General features: G+C 47.1%; 1 protein-coding gene across 2 annotated transcripts in view; it reads left to right on the top strand.

Moving 5' to 3' along the window:
* Window positions 1–25,785, top strand: part of LOC147885156 (putative protein phosphatase 2C 55) — a 36,714-nt gene continuing 10,929 nt past the window's right edge. The window contains exons 1-2 of one of the 2 annotated variants that reach the window (XM_087397574.1): window positions 1–196; window positions 409–1,305. In XM_087397574.1, coding sequence (XP_087253700.1) covers window positions 446–1,305 — 860 coding nt within the window. In that variant the 5' untranslated portion in view covers window positions 1–196; window positions 409–445. Of the gene's footprint in view, window positions 197–300; window positions 1,306–25,785 lie in introns of those variants that run through there. The other variant, XM_087397573.1, reaches the window with a different exon arrangement.

Genomic DNA, 25,785 nt, shown 5'->3' with positions numbered 1-25,785 from the left:
GGCTGTTGGGTCGGCTATTCACGCTTAGAAAACTGGCCACTCCACGGCCATTCCCCTACTACAGCAGCAGCACAGTGACCACTATTCTATTATATTCAGTTTCAAGGGCACGTGAAACGTGGCAACCCTTTCTCTCTCCCCCGCCGCCTCTTTTTTTCTTTCGTGCTCCGCTCTACGAGTTGAGACAAGCTCAAGAGTAAGATAGCGTGCAATTAACTGCAATAGGAATTTAAGCTCTCTCTTGTATTCGGAGAGAGAGAGAGAGAGAGATGTGGGAGGGCGGGTAGGCAGGCGGCGGGTTGTGTGTGTGTGTGTTTTTTTTTTTTTGGAGAGAGAGAGGGGGAGCCGGGGGCACGGTTCTTTCGTGCCTGCTACCTGGTGTGCCTTATAGTCTTGCCCTCTGTGTAGGGATTATGTCAGCTGATCAAGAGCTCCATACCATACAATGCCATCTCCGCACCACTTGTTGAAGTTCAAGCCATCGCCTTCTCGAACCGAAAGTCGAAGCAAGTTAAGGTCTATTTCTGAGAATGCCAGCCATTCTTGTTTCGACCCCAAGCCATCTTTTGATCTCAGACACTGTGAATCATCTCCACCTTGCTGGTCCGCATACAGGATCTTCCAGTCTCAGTTTTTGGGATACCTCATCAAACCTTCAGAGGTGGCTGACTTGTCGCTTTGGCAGGGGAGGTCCCTCCCTGCCTCCGAAGCTGTATCTCGTGTGTTTGCAACTTCTTCCGTGCAGGGGCCAGTATGGCAGAGTTTTGGCTATCATTCGCGCCGGAGTCTGGTTGAGCAAAATCAGACTGCACGATTGAAACAACCTTTAAAGGCGACTCTCACTCCCACAAATAGTGGGATTATAAGGGGCAGGCATCTAAACACCTGGGCTCTTGATGTACAGTCAGAATGTCTCACTTCGGCAATCATCAGTTACGGTCCGTGGGAACAGGAACTGCAAGTTTTGAATTTCAGAACTTACAGGCAATCAGAATTGACAGGAGGCCTGAGGCTCAACTTGACAGCCAGTTTGCGAGAGGGGGGAGAAATTGGTGGTAACAAACATACGTCCGACAAAAGTGGGGGGGGGAAAGGAATTCAATCACAGCTCCAACGGCTTCTAAGCACGACGGTAGCTTTCCATGTTATGCGTGCTAGACAATGGCTCCCTGTGGTAAGCGAGCTATTTCAAAAAGCAGTGCAGGGTGCTACTGCGGGATATGCTACTGTATCACCTCTAGGCTTGATCTTTGATTCTTCCCAAGAGGATGATAACGCTGAAGTAAAGGAGACAGACAGAGACAGGTATGTGCTACTTTTAGTCCTTCGTGACTTTCAATCGTAGTTTCCTTGTAAATTTCCTCCTATAGATGCCCATGTACCATTATAGGCATTTTCTGGGAGTATTTTCTTTTCAAAACAGTTCCTCTATGCAAACGATGTTTGTCATCATGAAGTCAAGTTTTTATGCTTTGCGGTATTATGCCTGCCCATACAAGGAATTCTGGCGAAAGGTGAAAAATAAAAACATGAGAGGATAACAGAGAGAAGAGGGATGGAAGGGAAAAAAGAGACACAAGGGTTGGGTGGGTGGGGGAGAGAGAGTTTATTAAAGTCTATGAAAGACCAAAGGGTCTATGAGACTAAAAGAAACCTGATACAAGGAATACAACATAATCACATCATATCAAATCTAATACATGAGAGAAATCTGAACCTGTGGTCGGGGTGGGGGGGGCCAGTGGTGAGAGATGACATGAAACTTGTGATGGAGCATCGGCAAGTGGTCTGTGCATGTGGTCTGCAGCGGTCCTAAGTCTAACAAGAGCGACAGTAACACCCGTTGCTCATGCCCCCAACCAGCGAACATGGAGGGAAGATCCTCAAGCACGATCTGTGTGTTAACATGCTGTTGAGTTTGTTGTGTCACTGACTCTAGTTTTCAGCCTCAGTGGGCCAACACAGGAAGAAATGTGCAAGGCAATGATTAAGGACACACAAGATTGATCTGCTGCAAATAGAGGATGCCAGTCGCTGGCTGCAATGCATGAAAATACAGCAATGAAGCTGCTCCACAATACATAGTCATTGGGGATTTCATATTAGCTAGTCCTTGCTATGAGTGATGGAGTTTATGGTTTCAACCTAATGAGCAACTATCATGAGATTGGAACTGTGTTATGCTCTAGCCGAGATAGCATGACCTCGGAAAGATTGGTGGGCACTTTCTCTTAGATGACCGACTTTTGTAATATTTAATGTGCGTGAATGAAATGGTCAAGAGAAGTAACTGCCAAGGTCCTAGGTGAGGGTGAAATGGCATTGACTAGGTGGTTCTGTGTGCTAAGGCCTAGGTGCACCTAAATGTGCAATAATGCCAAGGGGCAAATGGTTTTAATGTGCCCCAAGAGAGGGGTAAATGGTGCACCAAGTGAAAAGGGCTAAAATGATGACATGTGGCAAGGGGAACCATCTAGGGAGTTGTGGGTCTTGTGGATATGCATGAGGAAAAAAAGAGAATACGTATCTATTGTAACTTGCGATCCATGAGAGTATGGCTGGGTGGAATAATCAAGTGCCGTCACCCGTGATAGATATTGATCCAAGAGAGAGTTAGAATTGAGATTGTGTCAATTGGTATCAGAGCTCAAGGTAAGGGAAGGGGTTCGTAGGCTGCGACGGACAGCAGACGGAAGAAAGGCGTGGAGCGCAGAGGTGACGCAGGGTTATCATTTGCATCGCCTGTTCGTGACGTGCGATGGACGGGAGGATCGTTGCCCGTGACGATGATCTTCATGGTGGTACGTGACGACGAGGAACTGGGTCCAGGCAGAATAGCGCGCTGGTTGAGTTGTTGTGAGGGAGCCCTTCAATGAGTGGAACACGAGTTGCGATAGTGTGGCGCACCCTCTACGGACGGGCCTTGCGGGGTAGTGCTTATGCCGGAAACTAAGCCTACGGGGATTCGGTCAGTCAACGAATTCCAGGCCTAGACCTCCCTGGTGGAGCACCGACAGGCGATGACCTGCGTATCATAACTATCCTGATGAATTGGAATGGCCAGAACAAAGCTGCAGTTGCAGGCCATATGTTTACTATTATAATTCTGAGCGCAGTTAGCAGCAAATGCTTTGGACGTGACAGATTTGTGCACAGAAAAAAAATAACGCCCGGGATCTTCTGAAGGAACGCCCATACTCAGTCTGCGTGGAGCTTCCAGGGAGCGCTTTTTCGTCTTTTATTTAAAAAAATAAAAAATAAAAAAATTTTGAGCTGCAGTCGATTCGTTCTGTACAGCAGGGACTGTCGTTTATTTTTTCTGCAAAACAAAAGGGAAATCTTAAAAAAAAAAAAAACTATTTTCCCTTTTGAAACTATGGAGGCAGAAGGACAAGATTCTAGGGTGAATCCTAGTGAGTCTAGAGCACGGTCTACACAACAAATGTCACATCACACAACACCTACTTTGGTCGGTAGGATTTCGGTATTAGAAGATGCTTTACAGCAAATTATGAACCAGCAGCTTCAAGTGAACGCTGGTGAGAATGAGATTAGGGAGATGGTGCAAGCCTTGTCGGCTAGGCCATCTAGAATTGATAAGGGCAAAGCTCCAACAGAGCCAGAGCCCAGTATACATTCATCAGAGCGTGCGAGGGTCAAGGTGCCTAATATTGCTAACTATAGACCGGAGAAGTACGCTGGTCGGATGACCGAGCGCAGTTCTGATGTGATGGAGGTTTGGTTACACAAGTGGGAAGAAGCCTTCGCCATTTGTGAAATCAGATCTGATCTGAAGAAAATCCGTGAGGCCACTCACCTGTTTATTGAGGCAGCGAATAGATGGTGGATAAAGCAACAGAAGGATGAAGTTGCTCCTACCACCTGGGAAGGGTTTAAAGCTGAATTTAAGAAACACTTTCTTCCACCTGATGAAGAGTCCCGAGCTTGGGATGCTTATAGAAACCTTCGTCAGAGGAGTCTGTCGGTGGTAGAGTACATTGACAAATTCAGGGAATGTGTTATGAAGATAACAGACCCTCTCCCTATGTCGGTTCAGTTATCTATGGACTGAACGACAAAATTAAAATGGAAGTTCGGGCTAAATATGTGACTACATTAGATGAATCTATTGCAGTAGCCCTGAACTATGAGGATGCCAGAGGCAGATCTAATGGATTTGTGCATTTCAGAGGAAATGGACTTCAAAGACACGTGTCTCGCAGCCAAGTGGCCAAACCAAGCTGGTGAAGCCGGTTGAGGGACCAACAAAAACAGGTACCACCGTTGGGGTGAAAAGGAAAATAACTCCAATGGCAGGCCGTGCTTGGTCAAAGTCCTCGTTGACCCCTGAACAAAAAGAGAAAGCTAGAAAAGAAGGATTGTGCTTCGGCTGCCTTCGGCGACATCAGTGGAAAGATTGTCCACTGAATAAAGACCGTCGCACGGCTAATATGATATTATCTGAATGCGACGTGGAAATGCAGTAGAGTCCCAATGCGGAACATATGCAGATGCAATTGGCGGGACCTTCTCAGAGGTTAGTACTTGTGTTGTTAAGTGTGTCTGTTACTAAGTTAGTAAGCGGTGTACCTGATAACATCCTTTCCAAGCCCGCAGCAAGGGGGTATACGGTTTTCGATGAGCCCGAGTTGATTAAAATGAAAGGGCAAGTAGCTTGTCGTGATATGATTGTGTTGTTTGACTCAGCGTAACACACAATGTAATCAACTCCAAGCTGATTAAGAGGCTCAAGTTAAAAACTAGTCCGTCTGACTATGCTTATACGGTCAGGATGGCGGACGGAAGTTCAACTGAAGTATGGGACCAAAGGGTTATCTAGTTGGAACTTCGAATTTAGGACTATGTTGAGAAGCTGGACTTTGAATTGACCAGACTTGCTCACGCAGATATAGCCCTGGGCATGGCTTGGCATTTTCGAAAAAATTCAGTCATTGATTGGAAAAAACATATTTACTAGTTCAAGATGAACGGGGTAGAATATGTTTTGCGAGGTGAGAAGGATGTACCTCGAGGACCATTGATTTCAGCCATGGAAATTCGGAGGACTCCGAAAGAGTTTCTGTGTCTGTGTATAGCATCGGTAGAGTCGATTGATGATGCATCGACTAGCACTGAGGCTACCCAAGATGGGAAGATGGCCGAGTTGGCTAAAGAGATATCAGAGAAGTTCTCTGAATGTTTTAGGGATGAACTACCTTATGGGTTACCTCCAATGCGGAAAGTTCAGCATAAGATTGAACTGATCCCGGGGGCAGAACCTGTAAATAGGCCGCCCTATAGAATGAGTTTTACTGAAGAGGCGGAGGTGCGTAGACAACTGGAAGAATACCTCAGGTTGGGGCAGATTCAACCAAGTTTCTCACCTTTTGCTTCGCCAGTGATATTAAAGAAGAAAAAGGATGATACGTTTCGCCTCTGTATAGATTACAGAGCATTGAATAATATCACTGTTAAGCACAGGTATCCGATGGCTCGGATTGATGATTTGCTAGATGCATTACATGGAGCCGTGATTTTCAGCAAGATAGATCTTAAGTGTGGCTACCATCAGATCCGGATTAGAGCCGAGGATGTGCATAAAACCGCTTTCAGAAGTAGGTTTGGTCATTATGAGTTTTTGGTAATGCCCTTCGGACTTACCAATGCTCCAGCGACATTCGTCATGCTTATGAACGATTTACTGCGTCCGTCTATCGGAAAGTTCGTAGTACATTTTACTGACGATATTCTGATATTCACTAAAAGTATTACTGAACATCGTGAACACTTAAGAGTAGTGTTCAGTAGTTTGAGGAAAGCCAGTCTTTATGTAAATAAAAAGAAAACTATACGGTGTATGGTTAGGCTTGAATATTTAGGGTTCATAATTACTCCACAGGGGGTAGAAATGGATCCGAAGAAAGTGGCTACGATACTAACTTGGCCAATCCCTCAGAGTCTGACCGCGTTGTTGCGATCATTCTTGGGATTTGTTCAGTTTTATAGAAGGCATATCAAAGGATATTCCGGGATAGTATCGCCATTGACTGATCTGACCTCGGATAAAGTACCTTTTATTTGGGGACAGAATCAACAAGAAAGTTTTAACACCATAAACTAAGCTGTGGTCACAGGACCGGTGTTAAAAATAGTTGATCCCTAGAAACCGTTGTTCCTGGAAACCGATGCAAGTGGCATTGCGGTAGGAGCAGTCCTCCTTTAAGAGGGAAGGCCAGTAGCCTTTGAAAGCAAGAAGCTTTCTCCCTCTGAAAGGAATTGGCCAACTCATGAATTAGAGTTGTATGCAGTTATCCATGCTGTGAAAACATGGAGGCATTATTTGTATGGTTCAGAGTTTTATGTGGATGTGGATCATGATACTCTGAAACATTTTGTAAACAGCCTAACTTGAGGGGCCGCCAAGCTAGGTGGGCAGAGCTCATGCAGGAGTTTAATCTAACGATTCGGTACCGAAGAGGAAAAGATAATAAGGTTTCTGATGCGTTGTCTCGCATTATGCACAATCTGAGTTTCACGGTATTAGAGAGTGCTCTAATGACCGAGATCAGAGAAACTCAAAAAGTGGACGAGTTTGTCTAGAGCTTATGGCCTAAGGCTCATGTGTTAAAACCCGGGGAAAATGGAAAGGATGACCTGGCATCCAGAAAAGGCCAAACTTATGCAAGATATACCATAAGGGATGGTATGATAGAAAGAAATAGCAAGGTTGTAGTACCTAGTCAGAATGATCTCAGGCAGAGAGTCATTCGACAGTGCCATGATAGCCCATGTGCGGGACATCCAGGAGTCGAGAAGACATGATCTCACAAAGCGAGATTTCTTTTGGCCAAAGATGAAAAAGCATATTCATGAATATGTGACACGGTGTTTCTGGTGTCAGGTAAGCAAGGCCGAGCGGGTGAAGCCACCCGCACTTTTACAGCCCTTGGAGATACCACTAGGTAAGTGGGAGAGCATTTCCATGGACTTTATTGTAGGGCTGCCTACGACACAAGGAGGGTATGCCTACGACACAAGGAGGGTATGATTCTATCCTTGTGGTGGTTGATCGTCTAACCAAGATGGCTCACTTCATTCCGACTAGGGAGTCTGTTAGTGCACCGCAAGTGGCGGATTTGTTCATTAGACATATCTTTCGTCTGCATGGATTGTCTTGATCCATAGTATCAGACACAGATGTCAGATTTACCGGTCATTTTTGGACAGCGGTATTTGAAACACTAAGGATTGAGTTGGGAATGAGTAGTGGGGATTATCCTGAGACGGATGGTCAGACGGAGAGAGTCAACCAGATTTTAGAGGAATGCTGAGGGCATATGTGTCATTGAGGCAACATACGTGGGACAAGTGGTTGTCATTGTTGGAGTTTGTCTACAATGATAGAAACCATTCCTCTACAGGGTTCAGTCCATTTGAGATGAACTATGGTTATAGACCAGCAAATCCAACTATAGTTGGAGTACCTCAGAAAGTGCCTAGTGCCGCGAACTTTGTGGTTCAGATGCGGGAGATGCTAGCACTTGCGAGAGCTAATATCCGCCAGGCTATGGATAGAGCCAAGGTGTATGCGGATGAAAATCGGTCTATAAGAGTATTTAAGGAAGGAGAAAAAGTTTTTCTCAAAGTTCCTTCGCACTCGAAGTCGTTGACTTCAGGAGAGTGTGCTAAGTTATCACCTCGATAATGTGGGCCGTGGTTAATTCTAAAAAGAATAGGCAAGGTAGCCTATAAATTAGAATTACCACCGGGGTGTAAGGTGCACCCAGTGTTTCATGTTTCTCGTTTAAAGAAATTTTTGCATATTGGTGACTCACTAATCGAAGGTGTGGTTTTGTTTCAGGAGGTAGAGGATAATGCAAGATGTAAACCAACAAGAATCCTGGACCGAGGAACAATGCAAATACGAAATCGGAAGATACCCACGGTGTTGGTTGCATGGCATGGTCAGCCTCTATCGGAAGCTACCTGGGAATCCGTATACCAGTTACGGAGAGTGTTCCCAGATTTCATCATCGAGGACGCTGATGCTTGAAGAGGGAAGGAATGTTATGCTCTAGCCGAGATAGCATGACCTCGGAAAGATCGGTGGGCACTTTCTCTTAGATGACCGACTTTTGTAATATCCAATGTGCGTAAATGAAATGGTCAAGAGAAGTAACTGCCAAGGTCCTAGGTGAGGGTGAAATGGCATTGACTAGGTGGTTCTGTGTGCTAAGGCCTAGGTGCACCTAAATGTGCAATAATGCCAAGGGGCAAATGGTTTTAATGTGCCCCAAGAGAGGGGTAAATGGTGCACCAAGTGAAAAGGGCTAAAATGATGACATGTGGCAAGGGGAACCATCTAGGGAGTTGTGGGTCTTGTGGATATGCATGAGGAAAAAAAGAGAATACGTATCTATTGTAACTTGCGATCCATGAGAGTATGGCTGGGTGGAATAATCAAGTGCCATCACCCGTGATAGATATTGATCCAAGAGAGAGTTAGAATTGAGATTGTGTCAAACTGTTAGAGACTCACTGTTCCCACCTGTGAGCCCCCGTTTTGTGGGGACAAGGGGCAGTGAGGGTAAGGAGGGATGGGAAAGAGAGACTCAGCAAACAGCAGCAATTTGGGGGGGGCTCTATGCCTTCCTAGAGGCAATGGACTGGCTGCACAGGGCACCCTTTTATAGGGGCCTGTTGCAGGACCAGTCGGTCCAACCAGGGCCACCGACCAGGGCCGACCCTGGTCGGCCCATACTTCCCTTCATTCAGCTATCCAGTGCAGGACAGAAAGCCTCTGTTTTAGGCTGTGCTGTGCACTCAGATTTGGCATCTTCTGACAGAGAGAATTCCTTCAGTTTGTCTCAGACTGACCTGGTCGGTTTTCCAGACTGACCTGGTCGGTCCCCAGTCAGGGAACCGACCCTGCTGGTCGGCCATACCAGCAGGCCTGGGCAGTGCCTATAAAAGGCCCATACTTCCCTTCATTCAGCCATCCAGTGCAGGACAGAAAGCCTCTGTTTTAGGCTGTGCTGTGCACTCAGATTTGGCATCTTCTGACAGAGAGAATTCCTTCAGTTTGTCTTAGCACTTGGAGTTTTGTATTGCTCCCCTGGAGCCAGTTTTCTGCCCACCATCCGGTGGATGAATATATGCTCTCTCTGCCTAAGTTTTCTCTGAGTGAGTATTGTATCTGTGATCAGTTATCTGGGGGTGCCCACCATCCGGTGGATGAATATATGCTCTCTCTGCCTAAGTTTTCTCTGAGTGAGTATTGTATCTGTGATCAGTTATCTGAGTTGAGTGTTGCTAGAGCGGGAGAGATCTTGGCTGGAGGTTAGAGTGATTCTTTCCTTCTGTTTTTCTAACACAAACTGCACTATGTGTTGTACTTTTAGAGGATGAGTTTTGGCATGTTTTTGGATTCATCTAGATATATGCTTTTGCCATATTAGCGGACATGCAAATTTCACCTTGTGAAGTTTTTGTCCATGTTATGGCCTGTTGATATTGCGATAAATTCTTTCTATCTTAAGTGGTGCATTGCCCTATCAGCTAGATTGTTTAGGCATTTTTTTGCTTGGGTGCTTGTTTGGGAGAGACTAAAATGAAATCATATAGTCTTCACAAGTAGTTGTAGCTTGAATGAATAGAATGTGGACTACTTTTTGATAAGCCTTCTCCTTTGGAGCTAGCCTTTGTCATGATTGAGTGTCCCCTTCACCTCGGGAGTGCTGACATAAACCTTGTACGGAGACCTTTGTATAAATGGCTGCTTAAGTATGTGTGGGTGTGGATTTGTATCTGTGAGAGCATATGTTTATACCATGGTCTACACCCATTGTTGGGCGTTGATGACGTCAGTGGGGATGTTAGAGTAGCTAGCCCCTGCTATGTGTGATGAGTTTATGGTCTCAACCTTATGAGTGACTATCATGATTATTGGAACTGCACTATGTGTTGCATTTTTAGAGGATGAGTTTGGGCACGTTCCAGGATTCATCTAGATATATAATACATAGTGTACCTAGTCGAGGAGGTGCGACGGAGAAGCCACCTTTGACCCCTTAGAAGGGCTAGGGTCAAGCCTTCCAATGTCAATGATTTTGTGTGTCCCAATTAGAATGCATTGACACCGGCCCGAGGTGCCGAATGCCACATGTTGACCAATACATAAGTGCTGTCCCATCTGTCAAGAGAGGGGAGCCCTAAAATAAAATTCATGGCTATATTATCCTGTGGCTGAGCCAGCCCAAAGATTGTTGTCCACTTTGCTGTCATGCTACTATTTTGAGGCATACTTCAAGTCATCTCTTTAAAGACATTGCGGTGGGAATCTCTGCTTAAACCCATGATAGGTGTAAGAAGCTTGCTTGCAGAAGCATGATTTCCTTTGTTCATATCTTCATACCTGACAATTCACAAATCGAAATCTAGTATTGAAAATATTCACATTCACATTCACATTCAGATTCATATAATCCAGTTTCAACTACACAGATCACATAGAGCTAGAGTTTAAAGAGAGAACAAATAGTAGTAATATTGATGCAGCATGAGGTGTGAATAAGAACAACTACAGGTGTACATACAATGAGTATATAGAATCCTCCAAAAGAGTCATCTCACGTTGCAAGCAAATTGGAGTCGCAACGGTTCAAATCTGCAAAACTTCCCACAGGGTCAGAATGCGCCATTAGATTCTCCAAGATGGAACAAATCTGAGCTATCCACCAAGGTGAAAAGACTATCTTCATCGAGTCTTCAAGCCAATCTCCTACGTTTCTTCACACATGCACAACACCGCGTTTGCAAACCAAAGTCACCAAAGTCCTAGAGCTGGCGATTTTGAGCTAGAAGCATGGATCAAGCTGAGACTTCAGTGTCCAAGGCCAAACATCAATTGTAAGAACTGAAAAGCTTGTGCATGTGCCAAACTAGATCAATTACAACAAACAAGGTGTCTTCAAAGCCACACATAGCATAAAGAGGTAGACGGTGAAGCACGAAAGCTAGCGGCCTGTTTTGAGATGGACTTTTAAAGGTGGTGGTGGAAAAGTTCTTCCAGCTGGATAGAGAAAGATAGAGCACTATTGGAAGATTACCTTGGCTCATGGATTGAGTAACAAAGCCTAGAAAGGTATTGCAAAAAATAGAATTTGTGATTACAAGTTTAGGGTTGGGATTAGCCAAAAGTAAAAAGCAAAAAGTAGAATGTAAGAAAAGCTAGCTTATGTAGTCCAACAGTGTGCACATGGTGACTTGTGTCATCTAGTTTTACTAGGGCTTCCAAATACTTTGTGGGAGCAAGAGAAAAGGAGAGAGAAATGAGTATAATTATCAACCACAAGTTACGGTTAGGATTGATTAACGGAGCCTAGATGAGAAAGATATGCCAAAAAATGGAATTTGTGAATGCGTGGGTTAGGATTAGCCAAAAGTAAAAGCACAAAGAAAAGGTAGCTTATCTAGTTCAACACTGTGCACATGTTGACATGTGCCATCTACTACTAGGACTTCATAATACCCCTATGTTCCATTCTATAGGAGTCTACCAATCCAAGTGTTTGGCTGGACTAGGTGGACTAGGCATAGGTGTGTTCTAGGTTTTGGTATCGTAGGGAGTCCACCTTGGGATCCCCACAAATGAGCCCTCCATATTTACACGCACCCCCCCCCCCCCACACACACCCACCTTTTTAAGGTCATATCATTTGTGCTTCAGCGCTTGTTAGGACAACTATGGCATTCCTGAAGAAAATCCGTTTGTTCATCTATATTGCTTTTGTTATGTGCCTTAGTAAGGCAATCTACAATGTACTGAATTTGGAAGGGATGATCAAATGAACTCTCAACCCAGTGCCATGTATTGCTACAATGGGAGTCTTGTTCATTATGTAGACTGCTGTAGCAACTGCTTCAACTTGCTTCTACCGCCTCGTGGGCCTCTCCTCTTGCAAAGCTATAGCTTTCTGTTGAATTTCGAGTGGTCCCACGCGTTGGTTGACTGGTTGACTGGTTTTTCTCAGCTTTGGAGGACTTTTCGGTGATGAAACTTCTCCAAAACCTTCTCAATGCATTCCTCTCTGAAGCATGCTTCTTTTGAGCCCAAGAACTCCCATTTCTTCGCGACAAAAGTGCTTCCTTTCGCATTTTTCAGTGGAATTCTTGCTGGTCGGCTCTTGTAAATGCTCTTTCTTCATGCCTTTGCACTCCTCCTTGGCTGAGAATGCAATTGGGCATTGGCTACTATGTCCTCTTGGCGATTGAGGACTTGGTTCGAGTTTTCAGGGCTTGGTGAGTTGTGATTTTGCTGTTGCAATTTCTTTTTGCCATAAGCTATTGGTTGGCCTCGTGTGCCGCCTCTTTCTTGGCTCACAGGTGCCCAGGCGGTGCTACATGAGTCATTCTTTGGTTGGGTACTTTGCTGATTTTATTTTGGAGCTTTGAAAAGCTTTGTGAATGCCATCTGGAAACCACTCAAAGAGAGTGCAGCTGGGATGCAGTGTGATTGCATCTGGACAGCCACTGGAATTGCACTCGGAAAAGAGAATGCCTTTGGGTTGAGTCTATGGGTTAAGTGCACTTATGTGATGGTGTTCTATGCTTGAAAGCCTTGCGAAGGCTTAGTGAATTGGGGCTGCGTGCTTAGTTGCAAGGAAGGTCTCCCAGATGCAACTTGTAATCATTTCACTGTGAAATATAAAGAAATACCGAAAGGGGCGCCATGGTGTTTAGGGCCAATCGGGTGCACTTGTCTATGTTTGTTGAGCAGGGGCATTCTAGCCTTCATCCCTTTTTTAGTGGTTTTGTTTGTGAACAAATGGGTAAATGCCAAATGGTGATCATGCAATGGTTAATGGTTGTGATATATGCTTTGTGAGCTGTAAATAAGTACTGAAGTGATTAAAGGTTTAGTTCCACTGCCCTCTGAGTGATTAGAGGCTGGTTTCACCTCTACTCCTTGCAAGGGCCACCCTTGAGGAGTCTCTGAATGAACCATGAGCTTTGGTCAAAACAAAATTGAATTTCCTTATCTGAGAAGGTGCTGATCTTAATTCAGAGGCTGCCTGGTTGGCCAGATTTTATAATGAAGGCCAAGATTGGGCCAAGTTAGTGAGGGTAAGGCTAATTCCTCCAGGGTATATTTAGGCCTAGGAAGGGCAAAAAGGAGATAGTGTGGAGGAAGACTATACAAGTCCACCTCCCCACCCTTTGTACTGACTTTTTGATGTGACATCTAATCCTATCTACGGCTGCAAATCTGAAACATTCAAGGGAGAAGCACCCTCAACACATGGCAACTCAGCTGGAGTTTGAGAGGGCAACCAACGTTGTCCTTGGTGAGGTGGGTTAGGACTTTAATGAAGGGCCACATGTCAGGCATGCAGGTGCATGCCCTTCTTCCACCTACCATCTCTCTCCCCTCACCCTCATGGAGCATTCCAGACCTAGCAGAAGCACTCTTGGCGGATTTCGACTCTTTGGCTGGCCCTTGTTGCTGTTTTGCTGCTGCTCTAACTCTTCCTACAGCTCTTGCACACAAATCGAGGCAGCCGAGTTGTCGGCACGCAAACTGAGGCATTGTACGGCTGTTGGTGCGATTTTCCTAGGCAGTGTGCAGCGCATTTAATGCGATCTATACAGCTGTACAGACCTATATGGACTCAAGGTGCAGTTTTTGAGGTTGTTGTACGGACTTCTTGGCATGCATCTCGATGCAGGCACGGATCTCGAGGTGATTTGTGGCTGGTTAGAAACGAGGTTCGAGGCCTAGATCCCAAGGTCGAGGGCCGAGGCTTTGGGGTAGATCTGCAAGCCTGTGTTTGTCTTCAGCCCTTTCCTGCCTCCCTTCCGCCTTCTTTCTGTTCTTCCTCTCTTCCCCCTGAGGCTGGAAGACACCTACCCCCTGTTGGGAGGCTGGTTAGTGGATATGCATGAGGAAGGATCTTACCCCTCTGCCACGAACAACGGGTATTTGGTTATTGTCTTCTTTTTATTGTTATTTCTCATTTTGAAGTTAGCTGCAATGTTCTTTTCTTGTGTTTGGAGTCCTTTCTGGTCCCCACAGGCTTAAGTAAGCACTCAGAAGCAAAGGGTGTGCCTAGGGAAAGGCCAGAGGGATAGTGTGTTGCATGTGAAAGCCTTGAGGTTGCTTGGGTACAGTTTGCTAGTGGTTTGGATGCTTGGATGCCCTTTTTTTTTTGCAAAAAAGAGACTTCTATTAAGTAAGAAAGAAACTCGTTAGAGCAAGCTCTATGCGGAAATACAACATGCTAAGCATGTAATAAAAAACCTCAGAGGAATGAGGTAGAAAGAAACCAAGGCTGAGGTTAAAAATGCCAACTCAACCCTGTAGAAGTCTCAGCAAAGAAGGGAGAGTCTCTCCAATCTCTGAGAAAAGTAAATCTCCTAGAGGAGGCTGCTCGAGATGATCCTTGCATGGTTGCCCAAATGGCCATCAGAGTGTGTACCGTATCTGTCCAAGTATTGGCCAAGATCTGAGAAGGGTGAACCTGAGAACCCTCCAAAGCCTCAGTGCATCTGGCTCTCCAAATGTGCCATGCTGCAATGCTAGCTAAGACCTCCTATGGAGAGTCGACCGAGGAATGAGCAGCCTTGAAGAGAGTGGCCGGAACATCCTCTAGAGAGCACGACTCCACAAGGTGTCGTCGGATGTGAAGAGCCGAAGAGGAGTCAAGTCTCTCAAAAAAGACGTGGGGCCCTGAAAGAGTAAGCCAATCCACTGATCCCCAGGTCATATAGAAAGGTAGGCGAACAAAAGTGCTGAAAAGTCTTGCAATCCCCTTCCATATGATTCTCGCCTGTCGGCAATCCCAAAGGCAATGCTGTATTGTCTCCAAAGCAGAAAGGCAACGAGGGCAAGAAGGGTCAGCTCCGAACCCGGATCTCCATTGGTTTACTGCTATCCCACCATGAATAGAAAGCCAAAAGAAGAGAGTGATTTTTCTATTCCGGTGGGATTTCTAGAGCCTCTGTCAAAAAATTTTCTGCAAGTCAGCCGAAATCTAAAAGTTCTCCCAATGATGAGCTCTGGTAGGCCTCCAACCCCTACAGCTGAGCTGGAATTTTTTGGCATTACTAACCGTGTAAGGAAAGAAGGGGATGCCCTTCTCTCAGTGCTTGGATGCCTTTGGGTCAGGTCAGAAGTGGATGCCTAAGATTACCTTGCTAGTTGGATCATAATGGTGCACTTGGATTAGATGCCCAAAAGACGGGCAAAGAATTTGCAGAGAGGAAGAGTGCGGGGGTGAGCCCCTAGTGTAAAGCATTTCCATTCAGAAGCATTAAATAAATATCGAAAGGGGCGCCAAGGGCCAGTGGGTGTTTTGTGTACTGTTTTCACTGAGCAGGGGTGTTCTAGCCTCCCTATTGTTGTTGTTGAACTTTATTTCTAAGTACTGTTAAGTGATTGAAGTGACTGAAGCTTGCATTGTGGCTATTTATGAGGTTTATGACTAAGTAGACGAGGATTACTGCCCTTTAGTTTCTTGAAGGCCGGTTACACATCCCCCAGAGGAATTAGCCTTGGATGAAAACACAATGCATCGTGCAGAACAAAACCCATGGGAATAGCTGGAACTCATGTGATTATGAATGATGATCTTGCCAGGATGGATTACCAGCCGCATGGTCCCGGAGGTACCACAACCTCCAAGGCAAAGGAATATATCACATTTCCTTTTGACCCCGGTGGTATGCATGCTAAAGTATGTCCTTTTTATGGCAGGGGCCTTGGTGCCTAACCATCACCTGCAATTTTGAGGACAAAATTGTTTTTGAGAAGGGATGGATGTAATGAAGGCCAAGATTGGGCCAAGTTAGTGAGGGTTCATGGGAAGCATTGCTTGCGTTTCCATATACCCAACATCTTCGCTTCAATGAGCTGTCTTTGCAGTGCATCTCTAGTTATTCTGTCCTTGCCAAATGTGAAGAACTGAAAATCGTCTTCATTATAGCTGCTGTGTTTAGTCGCAAACAACTCCATGAGTTTATCTAATCCGTCAGCATCCCTTGGATCTAGAGTTTCACGTATGAGACAACATAGGGCTCCAAAACTTGGATGATAGCATGTAGGCCTTTTGTATTTCTTCCAAAGATGGCACATTTGCTGACACATGATGCATCCAGCCTCTGAACAGCCAAATAATCTGAGAGAGACAAATCAGGCCTGCTAGGAGCCATGTAGGCATGGTCCCATGAAATTCCCTTGTCACTGGATACACCAAAGTCCAACCCTTCGACAACAAAATAATTACACACATTGTTTGAACCTATTTTGGTAGACCAAGGAGGGGCATTGGATGAAACAACAAAATGCTAGATTCCGTTTGACCTCCATTTGCTTTGGGCTGAAAAGGGTTAGCTGTCCATGTTGTCGTAGTAGTAAGAAGACAGCGCCAACATGCACGGAGAACAAAGGCTATCAGCCATGTGCAACCCAAAGTGCATGTGCTGACCCATAGTTTTGCATTTGCATGCCATATCGACTGCATTTGAGCATCATTGAGCAAGTCGTCTCTGCTATAGTCCTCAAATACAACTAACCAAGATCCAGTCAAGCCCTCCGAAGAGTACGCCTTCTTTGTTGAAGGAGAGGCATGGCCTTGCATACATTGATATTCAAGATATGCTGCAACCAAATCTTTAACCAAATTACCATTGGCTGGTTGGATGCTTCTGCCCCTTTTCCCGCACAACATCGCAGGTTGCATGTGGCTTGAACATTAAACTTGGAAAGAAAAGGCCTAGCCATACATTCTCGTGCAATCATTTTGTTCCAAATGGCTCCTTCAAGTTTAGCTAGTTTTCGTCCAAGTTGCGGCCTGTTGGTATTGCGATAATTCTTTCTATCTTAAATGGTGCGTTGCCCTACCAGCTAGATTTAGATTTAGATGCTCGTTTGGGAGAGACTAAAATGAAATCGTTTAGACTTCACAAGCAGTTGTAGCTTGAATGAAGAGATTTGGACTACTTTTTGATTAGCCTTCTCCTTTAGTGCTAGCCTTTGTCATGGCTGAGTTTGCCCTTCACCTCCGGAGTGCCGACAGAAACTTAGTACGAAGACTTCGTATAAATGGATGCTCAAGTATGTGTGGGTGTGTGGATTTGTATGTGTGAGAGCATACTTTTATACTATGGTCTACACCCACTGTTGGGCGCTGATGACGTCAGTGGGGATGTCATAGTAGCTAGTCCTTGCTATGCATGATGGAGTTTATGGTTCTCAATCTTATGAGTGACTCACGTGAGATTGAAACTGCACTATGTTGTGTTTTTAGAGGATGAGTTTGGGAATGTTCCTGGATTCATCTAGTATCTGCTTAAGCTCTCCATATAAGGGACAATTCCCAAGATTGAAATCATTGTAGGGTTTCCAATCAGCTGATAAATGAGGTTCCATATATCCTTGTTGTGAATGGACTGAAATAGTGGCATGCACATAAGGCTGTGTAATGCATTACCCCTTGTAAAGAATTGCATCAAAAATTTCAGATCCATAGCCACAATGCTCAAATCTGGAAGTACAATGGCTTCATTCTCGTCCAGGCTTGAAAGCATGTCTATTGAGCAGCCATTCATTTCAACATCATGATTCCTTTCTATGATTACATTTTGCATGTGGGTAAGTTTACTTTGGCATATCCCTTGCTATCAAATGTGTGGTCTTCTATATTTTCGTCCTTTATGGAGACTATACAATGCTGGATACTCACCTCCTCAAAAACTGTCCCCTCAAAGTTTGCATGCCTAGAAGGATTGAGTGTAAGTGCATCCATATCCTTATTTCGTTCTGCATCTTAATCAATATCACAGATTTGCTCATCATTGCTCGGCGCCTCATCTATATTTTCACCCATCAGGCCTGCTTCATTGGCACTGTTATGTAGGCTAGTCTAAATATAGGCATTTCTTCCATTAGTTGTCACATTCACCTTGGCTACATAGACAAGTGCGTAATGGTTCCCTAATAGGAGATTTTGTCGTATGCTGTGACCCCTTTGTGAATCCTTGTCCAGGGACAGTCAGGCACAAGCTACGTAAGTCAGTCTCTCAGCCTTAGGTCAGGTTGGAAGATCAGTCCTTGTTCACTAGTACCCACTGGAGAACCGTACGGTAGTGTTTCCATCTTAGGTTTAGGGATAGGTTTAGGTCCAGCCTAGGATAGGAGCTCTTGGGATGATCCATGACTTGCAATGGTTGGCCACGATAGCACCAGTTATGAAGATTGCCTCTTGGGATGATCCATTTCTGGTAATCACAGACGCTAGCAATGTCGCCATTGGGACAATTTTACAGCAAGAGGATAGTTTCGGATTACAGCAGAAAGCTTAACGATGCCGAAAAGAACTATTCAGTGTGTGATAGAGAGCTCCTCGGTGTCATCCAGACATTAAAACATTGGAAGCCTTTCCTATACGGACGGACTTTCACGGTTAAGACAGATCACCAAGCCCTTAAGTGGCTTTAGACAATGCCTAGTGTGCAATGGAGCGTTCGGCAACAATGGTGGAGCCAGATATTTCAGTAGTATGGGGGAATGATTGAGTACGTTCCCAGCAAAAACGACCCTGTTGCCGACGCTCTCAGTCGAAAAGGTTCCATCTAGACCATTGAGCATGCCACTGTGCTTGAAATTAAAGGAAAGGATCTTGATAGCATGAAGGCACAGTACGCGGAGTCAGCAGAGTTTGGCACACAGTTCCAATTAGCCACGACGCTTGCTCCAGGCGACTACTCATTAGAGGATGGTTGGCTTTTCTGTAAGAAAAGATTATGTGTACTCAAAGACAAACGGCAACTGTTTCTTCATCATGCCCATGACGCCCTTACTGGTGGTCATAGAGGTATCAATGGGACTTTGGAGAAGTTAGAGCACTATTTCTATTGGCCAAAGATGCGGAAGGACGTATACGGCTATGTTCATAATTGTCAGATATGCCAAAAGGTCAAGGCTTCCCATAAGAAAACGGCAGGGTTACCTATGCCATCACCAATCCTCGACGGTTCTTTTTAGGACATAGGTATGGATTTCGTGGGGCCACTTCTAGCATCCATAGGTACGCGTAATACTCAATGTCTTACTATTGTTTATCGCTTTAGTAAATATTGTATACTTATTTCCTGTAAACAAACGGCCAGCGTTGAAGATGTAGCTCGTTTGGTTATCAAGTATTGGTATCCCATTGGAGGGTTGCCAAAGACCATCACATCCGACAAGGACTCCAAGTTTACGTCTAACTTTTGGCGAGCCTTGTTTGATAATTTTAGTACTAAGTTGCAGATGTCCAACGCTTTTCATCCGCAAACGAACGGCGAGACGGATAAGTATTATGGTATGGCATTTGATATTTTGAAATCATATTGTCATGATGCTCAAGGAAAGTGGGAGCAGTTTGTTCCGCTTGTGCAGGCCATTCTGAACGGTACCTATTCTTCGAGTATTGGTCGCACACCTTATGAAGCGACGTTTGGATGGCGGTTTACCTCACTCCTCAATCGGATGGTGTCTCCATCTCTTGAAGCCAACAAAACCACCAAATCAATGGCAGAGATTACAGAGTCCGTGAAAGCCCCATCGCCAAAGCTCAAGCATCGTATACGCGCCATGCCAACAAATCTAGACGAGATGTCCAGTATAAAGAGGAGCAATGGGTGTATTTACGTATTATAAGCAAAGATTGAAGCAGGTGGGCAAGCGATGCCCTAAGCTGTCCTTCAGGAGCTTCGGACCATTCCCTATTATTCAGAAGATCAACGATGCCTCAATGAAGTTACGCCTTTCAGACAGTTGGATTATGAACAATGTGTTTCATGTAAGCTTGGTTGAAGCCATATTTTGAACCTCCTCTGTCAGAGATTTATGATGAGCAACCACCTGAAGTTCTTGTGGAAGTTGAAGTTTTGCAGCCAGAACTGACCCTTCTTCATAAATTCAAGCAGGGTAAGGATGCAGAATCCGAGAGTTTTACACCAAGTTCTGTAATCGAGATAGCCATGAAGCAGTGTGGTTGGACGAAGATTTTTTCCCAACATTTTTCCCAGATATTGGTAGACTACTTGGAAGCAATGAACCTACCGCCAAGTTAAGAAGGAGGGAATGTCACATGCATCCTTGCACTTGGGAGCAAAGTGACACACTGGCTACATCGACACGTGCGTAATAGTTCCCTAATAGGAGATTTTGTGTTATGCTTTGACCCCTTTGTGAGTCCTTGTCCAGGGATAGTTAGGCACAAGCTACGTAAGTCAGTCTCTCAGCCTTAGGTCAAGTCGGAAGATTAGTCCTCGTTCATTAGTACCCACTAGAGAACCACAGGGTAGTGTTTCCGTCTTAGGTTATAGGATCTATCACTCCTAGATTTCACTCTCTCACTCACGCAGTAACCCTGCATTCCAACGTTGTTTACCTGCATTCTAGAAGGAAATAGCGTTGTTGACTCGGGCTGACAAAACGGGCATAGGTCGGGCTAACATGATGTCGGGCCAAGTAGGGCTTGGCCGTTAGTGAGTGGTTTTGTGAGTAGGGGGTGGTGCTAGGAGCGACAGGGAGTGTCGATCAAAGGTTCTGCTGCTGGACGATTCAATTGCTCCCGTTTGCATTGTTGGGATGTTTGGTTCTAGTCGCTAACAGTCGATGCTAGTTGCTTGTTGAATCTGCTATCATTGTTCACCCTTGTGTATTGCCAGTCACCTTGCGTTGTTGCTGATCGAAATGTGTGCTTTTGTATGCTAGTACCTTGCCCATACTGTAGTGCGGTGAAGGTACCCAAATGAACAAGTGCTATGGGAATGAGGAGAACTCACAGAGCCCTAGGAAGGTGCTCTGATACCAATGCAATGGAGGAGGCAGGGTGGATTGGAGAAGGGGATAGAGGGAAGAGAGAGGAAGAGGGAGAAGGAGTGAGAAGTGAGGAAAGGGGAAGAGGGAGAGGAAGAGAGAGAGAGAAGGGTGAGGGGAAGAGAGGGATAGAGAGAGGTTGGGAGAGAGTGAAGGCACCTCGTAGGAGGGAGAAGGGAGTAGATAGGATTAGATGTCACATCAAAAAGTCAGTACAAAGGGTGGTGGAGGTGGACATATATAGTCTCCCTCCACACTATCTCCTTTTTGCCCTTTCTAGGCCTGAAACATACCCTCACTAACTTTTTTTTGCCGAAAAAACAGTGCTAATTATATTACTTCGAGAACAAGATACAAGAGGTCAGCTTATAGCTGACGGGCTGCGTTCACAAATCGGACACAGCCCTAAAAGGTAGCAGAATAAATCATACTCTCACGGAGGGATAAGACGAGTGTGAAATGAACAGCCATCGGGTTGGTGAGTAGTGCCACCGAAGGCCCTGCGTAGTCTGCTCGAAGAAGAGGCCCTGTGTGTCCCAAGCCCGGAGGAAGCGTCTCCGCTTCTCCTGACCGGCCCGGGAGTCTCCCTGAATCTGGTCCCACTGGCCTCTGAGGGTATGAATAATCTCACTCCAAATCTCCGCCATGATCTGGGCAGTCGATAAGGAGGTGCCACCGAGGATCTGCGCGCAGCGCGAGGTCCAGATGTGCCACCCTGTAATGCTGCTAATAATCTCCCAGACTGGTTGCCTCTCTCGAACTCCTGTATCAGCCTCTGCTAGGTGCTGCGGGATGCCCTCGAGCGGCCCCCACGTCCCTGTGTGATAAGGAAAGTGAGGTCCTGCTGGCATGCCTCGAATAAGTGATGAAGACCAGGTGCGGTGCTGCACCAGCAGAACGCGCCCCAAGTGATCAATCCTAGCTCTGGTGCTGCGCGAGTAAGAATCCCGAAAGTCCACCTCCACACTTCCTGGGCGCGAGTGCAGCTCCACAGGCAGTGTTTTGGTGACTCCTCATCCGCATGGCAAATCTGGCAGCATCCGTCTTGGCCTATCTGCCTCAACCAGCTCCCCACTGGAAGACCTTTGTGGGCCAGAAGCCACAGGAAGTATGAGATCTTCTGCGGCCGCCAGCTCTCCCACAAGGCCTTCCAGAATGCCTGCAAAAAGAACCTGGAAATACCCTGTGCGTACCAGATGGGTCGCTGGGTGGGGGGGCGGCTCTGCATCCTCCCAAGAACTCGCCTGCCCAGAGTCGTGCTGTAGGCGAAGAAGGAAGTCGGCCCTTGTCCTGTCACAATCTCTGGCCACCACCACTCTCCTGGGTCCCAATCAAGCTCTGACAAGGCCCGCCCCTCCCAGAGCCAAAGACGCCAAAGCTGCATCTGGTCCTGCTCGATGCTAGGGTCGGTACGCCAGACCTTCCCCAAAAGGCCTACGACCCGAACCCTCTGCCATGGGAGTAGGGGGTCGATGAGCGCATCCTCTCTCCTGAGTCGTCCATCCCCAGACACCGCGAAGAAGGAGATAGAGGAGTCATCCATACGTCCTGCGATCACCAGTGGGATGCCACGGGGGGTGAACTGTCCCAGCCAGCGGGCGTCACCAGGCATGAGGACCTGAGGCTCAGGTGGAACCAACCAAACAGCTGGGATCGCGCCGTCGATCTCCGTGCGTCTCGCCTGGGCTCCACGTGCATCTCCAGCTGCGTCTGCAAGATCAGCCGTCTCCAGATGTCTGTACGTATCCCTCCAAACTCGAAGGGACCGGGCTGGCCCCCTCATCCAGCCGTCCCACCTGATATGTGATCTCTCCCCCAACTGAAGGCCCTCGGCATCTCTGACCTGACCGTTCCAGATAAGCGGCTGGCGATCGATCTCCTCCTGACAGCTGAGAGGGGACTGAATGAGACTGAGGCGGAGCCGCCTCCAAACCATGAGGAGGCTACGAACGAGTGGGGAACGGGGCTGAGTGAGCGGGGCGGAAGTGAAGATCCACCTGAGGGACGGTAGCCACTCTCCACCTCGGTGCGGGACACAAGAACCGACTCCCTGCTGAAGTAACATCTTCCACGTCTGCCCCCCCGGGGTCAAACCGCGGATGACAAGCTTGCCTAACAAGGCCTGACTCTGAAGCTCTGGATCGATGACCCCCAGGCCACCCTCAGCCTGCGGAAGAATGACTGTCTGCCAAGCAACCTTGGCTCTGGTATCTCTAAGACCATCCTCCCCGAACCAAAGGAAGTTCCGAACCAACCTCTTGAGCTGTGCCACACTGGATCTCGAGAAGCACCAGCAGGAAGCCACATACCAAGCCGTGGCTAGGAGGATCTGGTTAACTACCAGGGCACGACCTGCAAGAGAGAGCTTAGCAGTGCTGCAGAAAGCCAGCTTCCGTCGGATGGAGTCTAGCACCGGGAGAAACTGCTGAGCTGGCGTGATGTCTAGGCCAACCTGAAAGCCAAGGTATCTAGCTGTCTGTCCCCGTGGAATCCATCTGAAACCCAGAAATCGCCCCCACTGAGAACACGCCCCAGGGTCTGTGAGAAAACCAACTGATTTGTTCCAGTTGATTTTCGCACCAGCGGCCGAGCAGAAGACCTCCAGGGCCATCCGCACCCTCTCTATCATCCTCTCATCGTCCTGGACATAAAGGGCTGTATCATCTGCGTACTCCGAGTCCAAAAGCTCCGTGTCCTCCCGGAGTGGAAGGCGAACACCCCTGATCCCTGTGGACCTCGCCCGAAGGTAGTAAGTCATGGCCTCGGCGAAGAAGAGAAACAGGTAAGGAGCAAGGGGGCAGCCTTGACGCACTGATCTCTCCAAGCTAAAGCGCTCACCCATCCTGCCTCCAATGATGACCCTGCTAGACGCTGTCCTGTACAAAGCTGAGATACCCTGAATCCAACTTGCCGGGAAACCTAGCCGCTCCAGAGTCCCCTCCAAAAAGGACCAGTCCACTCGATCGTAGGCCTTCTCGAAGTCGAGAAGTAGAATGGCAAGGTGTGATCCGCTGTGCTGAGCCCACTCCGCCGCCTCTGAAAAGGTGAAGACATTATCCAGGATACTGCGATCCTGGACAAAGCCTGTCTGAGTGTCATGGATGAGGTCTGGGAGTAGAGGCCGAACTCTGGCGCTGATCATCTTGGCGAGGATTTTGTAGGCAGTGGTAAGGAGAGTGATCGGACGCCACTGGCGGATCTCCTGTCTATCTCCTCCCTTCGGGATGAGGCAAATCAGTCCCGAGGAAAGGCTCTCTGGCATCTGACCACTGCTGAAAATCCCCTGCAGAGTTGCAAGGAGGGGCTGATGGATCTGGTCCCAGAAGGAGGTGAAGAATGCCCGGGATAGCCCATCCTCACCTAGGCATTTCTGTTCGTCGATGGCCATCAAGGCCTCCAACATCTCATCCATGGTGAACGGTGCCAACAACGTCGCCTGCAATCTAGGCTGGACCAGGGATGGAATGTGCCTCCACACCTCCTCACGGGCACGACTAGCACGAGGGGCAAGCGGCTCCTGCTGGAAGAGGGTCCTGTAGAAGTCAGTGGCCAACCCCAGGACCTCCCCCGGATCCGTAACGATGTGACCATCCGCTGTCCTGAGACTCCGAAGCTAATCACCTGTAGCTCTCTGGCCATGCGTCCTGAAGAACTCCGTGCACATCCGGTCACCCTTCCGAGCCCAGAAGGAGAGAGAGGCGTGATAGGAAAACTCTGAGCGACGCTGGAGTGTCTCCTCCAGAAGGGCTCTGGCTCGAAGGGCCTGGATCCGAAGCTCCTCCGAGCCCGGGGAAGCCTACTGGAGTCGTTGAATGGAGGCGAGGTCCCTCCGAAGAGCTCTCTCTCTGCCCCACCAATCCTGTCGAACCTGTAGGGCTGCGAGCTGGCAGATTTGGCTGGACTCCTGCAAAGCCTGCGCAACCGAGTCAACCAGATCCACGCACTCGCCCCAGTCTCTGTCCCAAAGACTGCAAATACTGCTGCGCACGTCCACCCTCGAGAAAATGGAGTCGGGAATCCTGCATGACCGGGGGGGAAGGGTCTGGGCTGTCGAATCTAATGATAGGAGCACAAGCGCATGGTCGGAAAGTGTCGTCCCTGGAACTATACCCGCGTGACCGCCTCTGCTGATGGCCCAATCACTGACATAAAATCTATCAAGCCTCTCTAGGAGTCTGCCTCCTTCCCTGCGGAAGCCCCATGAGAAGTCCAGGCTCCCGTGCCAACGCCGGAAGGACGGGTCTCTCCAACTGTCCCTCCCTCCTGTCGCGAAGATGAAAGAGTCCCAAGCTGACTGCTCTGCCTGAGCCATACCTGTGAACTCGCCTGTTGGTCCTCCAAGGTCTCCAGATTGTTGAAGTCACCTCCAACAATCCAGGAATCCATGTCTGGAAGAATCCCTGTAAGTGTCCTCCAGAAGGTGGCTCTGCATCGGAGGTCTGTGGGAGCATAAATGTTGAGGATTCCTATTTTGGATCCCTCCAAATCCAGGCCTACCCAAAGGGCCCGGCCTGGGATCAACGTGCCATGACCGAAAACTCCCTGGGCTAACTGCTTGCACACGGAGGTACAGACTGTTGGAATATGGAAAAAGAACTAGAACTAGAAACTGGAAATGGAAATGAGATGACAAGACTGAAAGATAAGAAATACCTTGAGAAGAGTGTAGACAAGACACAAGCTAGACAGATAGATTAGAATGATGTGACCCATTGAATATATGGGCCAAAGTACAAGACATAATGCAAGAGTGTTTATGGGATAATTGTAGAAGTGCCACATGGCACACACTCAAGACATAAAGACTAGACTTAGACTTAGACTAGGAAATAGTACACTTAGTGTGCACTTATCTCCAACACCCTCCTTAAGTGGACACTAGGAGTAAGAAAGACAAGACTAGAGGACAGACATAAAGA

The sequence above is a fragment of the Dipteris shenzhenensis genome, chromosome 26, assembly GCF_047967505.1.
Source record: "Dipteris shenzhenensis isolate YYH24624 ecotype China chromosome 26, Dip_SZ_1.0, whole genome shotgun sequence".
NCBI classification, from domain to species: domain Eukaryota; kingdom Viridiplantae; phylum Streptophyta; class Polypodiopsida; order Gleicheniales; family Dipteridaceae; genus Dipteris; species Dipteris shenzhenensis.
Note: the sequence above shows the minus strand (reverse complement) of the source record. Positions and strands in the feature narration are given on the sequence as shown.